The sequence below is a fragment of the Theropithecus gelada genome, chromosome 2, assembly GCF_003255815.1.
Source record: "Theropithecus gelada isolate Dixy chromosome 2, Tgel_1.0, whole genome shotgun sequence".
Classification (NCBI taxonomy): Eukaryota; Metazoa; Chordata; class Mammalia; order Primates; family Cercopithecidae; genus Theropithecus; species Theropithecus gelada.
In genome coordinates this window covers 105787316-105792838 of record NC_037669.1, presented here as the reverse complement: position 1 = coordinate 105792838, position 5523 = coordinate 105787316, and the positions used below count along the sequence as shown (strand labels likewise).

General features: G+C 47.8%; 1 protein-coding gene across 1 annotated transcript; it reads right to left on the bottom strand.

Annotated features, from left to right (window-relative positions):
• Positions 1-3422: 3422 nt before the first annotated feature.
• MAGEF1 (MAGE family member F1) lies at positions 3423-5178 on the bottom strand. Its single transcript, XM_025376971.1, has one exon. It carries the CDS (start codon positions 4875-4877, stop codon positions 3951-3953), a length of 927 nt encoding a protein of 308 aa, XP_025232756.1. The 5' UTR covers positions 4878-5178; the 3' UTR covers positions 3423-3950.
• Between the last annotated feature and the right edge of the window lie 345 nt (positions 5179-5523).

Genomic DNA, 5523 nt, shown 5'->3' with positions numbered 1-5523 from the left:
TATTATTACTCAAATCAGTCTCTGATTCATAGTTTTCGAGGGAATTTCCTTCACTGGCTTTGCTTCCTAGTTGTACTATAATAAATATGATTTGGAGTAATCCATCTGCCAACACTCCCTCAACCAAATCTTCCCTGCCCCACACACACAGTGTTTCACCCAGGAAGATCTAGTTCTGTTTGTGTCTGAAGGGGGCAGGAGGGGGGATCTAGGCCTTCCTTCTCCCTCATGTGAGTGGCCATAAGCAAGAAAAGAATCTGTGTCTTGCCCTTAACATGGCCAATGTCTGCTCCACATATGGGCCCAGAGGCCACACTATTAGCACTTCTGGGAAGCTGATAAGGACATCTGCAATGGAGGTCTTTCATCCTGAGGCAAAGGTACCAGTTCTGCCAGCATTTTGTATTATTTGAAAACAGTGCTGGGAATCATATTTGCAGATCCACAAATGCTATTTGATTATTCCATGGCATGAAAGATGAATTTGAAGTTTAGTGGAGAGGGCAGACTGAAGACTGAGGAAACACAGTTTGTAAGGGCAAAATACGCTAAGTTTGAGCAAAAATACATTCTACTTGTAGCCAGCACTCTGAGAACACTGGGAAGAGTAGGTAGAGCTGGGACCAACATTCAAAGATAATGCCCCAACTGTATTTTATCCTCATTTTTACCTGCTGGCCAGCGTCTTCTCATAATTACCTTGGCTACACAGCCCTTGTTTGCATCTCCAGAGAGACAGTGGTGTCTGAAGAAAGAAGATGATTCAGGAGACAAATGACCCAAGTCTGGAAGGAATCTCAAGAAGGAAATGTACAATAGTGAAAAGTGCGACCTCTTGACTCAGATTTCATCTCCAATCCTTGTTCTGTCATAGTCTATCTGTGAGACCCTTATAGCATCTGAGTCTGTTTGCCTCATGCAAAATGGAACAGATGATATCTTCTAAGACAGTTATAAAAATCATTAGGCCAGGCACGGTGGCTCACGCCTGTAATCCTAGCACTTTGGGAGGCCGAGGCAAGCAGATCACGAGGTCAGGAGATCGAGACCATCCTGGCTAACACAGTGAAACCCCGTCTCTACTAAAAATGCAAAAAATTAGCCGGGTGTGGCAGGAGGCTGAGGCAGGAGAATGGAGGGAACCCGGGAGGCAGAGCTTGCAGTGACCCAAGATCGCGCCACTGCACTCTAGCCTGGGCGACTGAGCGAGACTCCATCTCAAAAAAAAAAAAAAAAAAAAAAAAAATCATTAAAACATGTAAAGCATAAAAAGCTGGCTCATCTTAGGTATTAAAAAAATAATTGGTAAAACTACTATCATTAGTGTCTGTCAAATAGAGATATTTGCAATGTGCTTGTGAAAAGGAGAAAAAGAATGCCTTTGGCCTTTAGTAGATATTTAGTCAATGGTCCCGTTAGTCCTGTCTTTACCATGCACCACTACATGTTTGACCTTGAGCAAAGCCACCTCTGTCATTGGTAAGACAGGGAGAATTTCTACTCTATCTCACTCCCGTAACAACTGCAGTGGTGACTGGAGATAATTACACACACCTCACTTGTTTTTTGGAGTTGTGATGACCAAAATTGAAGGCTAGGAATGGGGAACAATGTACTAGAATGAAACACACTGGATTTTGGGGCAACAGACTCGGGTTATAGTCTTGGTACTGCATTTTACCAACCAAAAGGCCTTAGGCAAATCACCCAGTAATCTGACCTCTCATCCCTGTGAGAAAATACAAATGTGAGAAACTATCATTATTGCTCCTAGAGGGCAAAGCCAGTCTTCTTTTTTTTTTTTGAGACGGAGGTCTTGCTCTGTTGCCCAGGCTGGAGTGCAGTGGCACAATATCGGCTCACTGCAACTTCCACCTCCTGGGTTCAAGAGATTCTCCTGCTTCAGCCTCCTGAGTAGCTGGGATTACAGGCGTGTGCCACCACACCCAGCTAATTTTTGTATTTTTAATAGAGACAGGGTTTCACTATGCTGGCCAGGCTGGTCTCGAACTCCTGACCTCGTGATCCACCCACCTCAGCCTCCCAAAGTGCTGGGATTACACGCCTGAGCCACCACGCCCAGCCAAGTCTTCTCATTTTAATAGTTCTGGTACCCATCAATGTTGTTAGCACCAAGTGGGCACTCAATATTTACGTTTAATGAATTATAAACTATTCAGAAGTTGTATTTTTAACCATTACCAACTTTTTTGCCCATAAGCTGGTAGCTTTTGTCCCAATCTGATTTGGTGGATCCCTATGTCCCAAAGTAGTTTGTATTCCATGCCAACCTTAACATCCTCAGAGATGTTACTTGGACACAACTGGAAGAAAAAACTGACAAGAGAAAAGAAAGCAGCTCTTCTGTTTATGGCAGTTGCAGGGGAACAGTTTCACGATCTGCCCGCCCTGCCCCCCACCCTCTGGTTTGGGAATCACTTCTCTAAATTACCTATTATTCTAAGTACCTTTTCTATGGGATTTATCCTCACAGAAGGTGGTGGGCATTGAAGAAGCCAGAGCTGCTTACGGATGACTCTCCACGGATAATATGAAGGGGAGGGATGCCTTACAAGTCTCCTCCAAATGGGAGGTGGCAGGTGGAAAGCAGTAGGTAGAAACATGGAAGGGAGAACTGGGCTTCCTGGTGCCAGGGGAGAAATCTTGAAGTGGAAATTCTTGGTAGTAGTAGATTTATGTACCCTTCGTCCACAGTACATAATATTCCAGAAGTATTACCTTATTTGATCTCTGAGGGCTTTGGTAGAAGAGGGAACCCTGTAGAAGTTGAAAAGGAGACAGAAAGGGTCAAAATTTTAACAATCACCATCTTTGTGCACTGTTAACAATCTGGTCTGGAAAGAGGACACTGGTGAAGGTAGAGTATTTTCCAGATCTGCCATGTATCAAGTACTGCTCATGTTACTGAGGAGTAGCTGTAATCTGAAATCAGTATTTTTATTTTTTATTTTTTTCTGAGAAAGGGTCTTGCTCTGTCGCCCAGGCTGGAGTGCAGTGTCGTGATCTCGGCTCACTGCAACCTCCACCTCCTAGATTCAAGGGATTCTCGTGCCTTGGCCTCCCAAGTAGCTGGGATTACAAGCGTGCACCACCATGCCCGGCTAATTTTTGTAATTTTAGTAGAAACAGGGTTTCTACTACTGACCAGGGTGGCCAGGCTGGTCTTGAACTCCTGACCTCAGGTGATCAGCCCGCCTCAGCCTCCCAAAGTGCTGAGATTACAACAAACCTCACTCAATCACCCCAACTGGGTTAAATATCCCTTTGTAGTCTTCAACTTACTGCACTGTTAATTTCTCGTTTATTTACTTACTCTCCAACTCTGAAAAAAAGCAGGACCTTTACCTTGTTTAGTATTCTATCCCCAAGTGCCCACACAGTGCATCACAAAAAACAAGATACTCCACAAATGTTTAATTTATTAAATGTACCAGGGTATACTAATTCATTACATTTTAATTTTTCTATAGATACTCAAATAGCTAAGCAAATGGAGGTACATGCCAGTCTTTCTTCTTTTATATACAAGAGACAAAAGTATTGGGAGGCTAGACACCAATCAGCTATTTTTTCTCCTGGAACCAGATCATCATACTGCTGAGTTCCTTCAAACCATTAAAGTACAGCCTTCCTTCCAATGCTCCATAATCTGTTCAAAATCACAGTATAAATACAAAGTTCTTCAAGCCATTTTACAAAACCAGCAAAACTCTACAACAAAATCCTACAGGAAAAAGTAGAACAATCTCATTTACAAACAGCATTTTAACAGTATTATTAAATGTAACAAAACATAAGATACAAAATCTAAATCCTTAAAGTCACACTATTTCTACAGAAATAAGACCCTCGCCCCACCTATACTACTTATGACTCAGGACAGTAGCTCATCCCCACGGGGAGCCCACTGGCCAACTTTTCACCAACCCTCACCAGAGGTGGATGCCGGCCCTAGCACTGGCCCTGGCCCTCATACTGGCTTCAGCTCTGGCCTTGGCTCTGGCCCTGTCGGCCTCGTCTGCTAGGGCCTCACGGTACTGCACTGGCCAGTGCTGGGGTTCCTTCTTATGCAGCTTGGCCACGAACCCCAGGACTTTCATCTTGCTGATTTCCAGGTTGCTTCGGGGACCCCAAGAGAATTCATATTCCGGTGGACTGGTGTGAGGCACCCGCCTGTAACTGAGGTATCGCTGCTGCACAAAATCTTCCATAATAAGCCTCTTCGGATACCCAAAGAGGAAATGATACTTTGAGGGTTGCATCCCCAACCGATGCAGCATCTCCCAGACCTGGGCTTCCCTGGCCCTATTACCTCTCATATAGATAAGGCCCAGAATCATCATTAACAGACCCAACCTGGGGCCATCTCCTCCCAGATCCTCCTCCTCCTCTTCCTCCTCAAGAGGTTTTAGTTTGTTGATCAGGATGTAAGTGTGGTGCTTGCGGTCAAACTGTTTCAGCTCAAAACCAAAGACATACCGCAGATGCTCTGCGGCCCTTGCGATGATGTCCGGGAACAGAGTCTTCAAGTCTCCAATAACGTATTTCACCATCTCCGAGCGTGTGATGGGACTCTTCTTCTTGTCTTTCACCAGGAGGAACTGCACCAACTCCGCCACCGTCCGATTCAGACGGCGGCAGGCCCTGCGCCTTGCCAAGGCTTTGGCTGCCAAGGCCCTCGCGCCTTTCCGGGTGAGGGCGGGCTCCGCAGCCCCCTCCTCCCTCCCGGCGCCAAGCTCCTCCTTGGGGCGCTCCTGCGAGGCGGTCCGGGCCCGGGTCTCACCATCATGGCCGCCATCCTTCTCCCCCTCGGCCTGCGGGACCGGGAGCCCCCTGCTCTCTGGTGTCTGCAACATGTTTTCGGGCAGGCAGGTGCACAGCGCGTGCACGGGCCGAGGGGTGTGGGAGCCGCCGTGCAAGCCCCGGGAGAGAGGCTGGACAGCGGCTGGGGCGGCGGGAGTACAAGGAGCAATGGCAGAAAGAACTTTGTAGCTGCTGGGCCGCACCGCACGGGAGTCAAACCTGCTGCCGCAACGCCGCCAGCAGCCGGGACCTGCGGCGCGCAGCCTCAGTCCGCGCCCGCGCGAGGGGCCGCTTCCGGCCACCTCAGCCAGGATGGCGACCCTAGTGCCGCGCGAAGCCCCTCCTTTTCCGGCCCCTTCTGGGTGGGGGCGTGTGCCCGGGCTGCTATAAGTGGAAGTGCCCTGGAGGGTGGGACGTGGGTGCACCCTGTGCCGGATTTTAGGCTCGAAAACTCGGGGGCGGGGAAATGTAACCGGGACTCTCCCATCCAAGGCATGCAGACTGGGGAAGTTTCAGTGTACAAGGGATGAAATAGGGATGGAGTGCCACTCACGTTCTTTCTGCAAGTGCCTATTTGTAAGTGTGTGTATCTCGGATTTTCAGTGCTTTACCGTGGCTCTAGTGCAGAGTGCACGGTGAAGGCTGGGAGGTAAGACTGTGCGAGCCAATTAGTAAGGGATGCTAGGGAGATTGAAATTT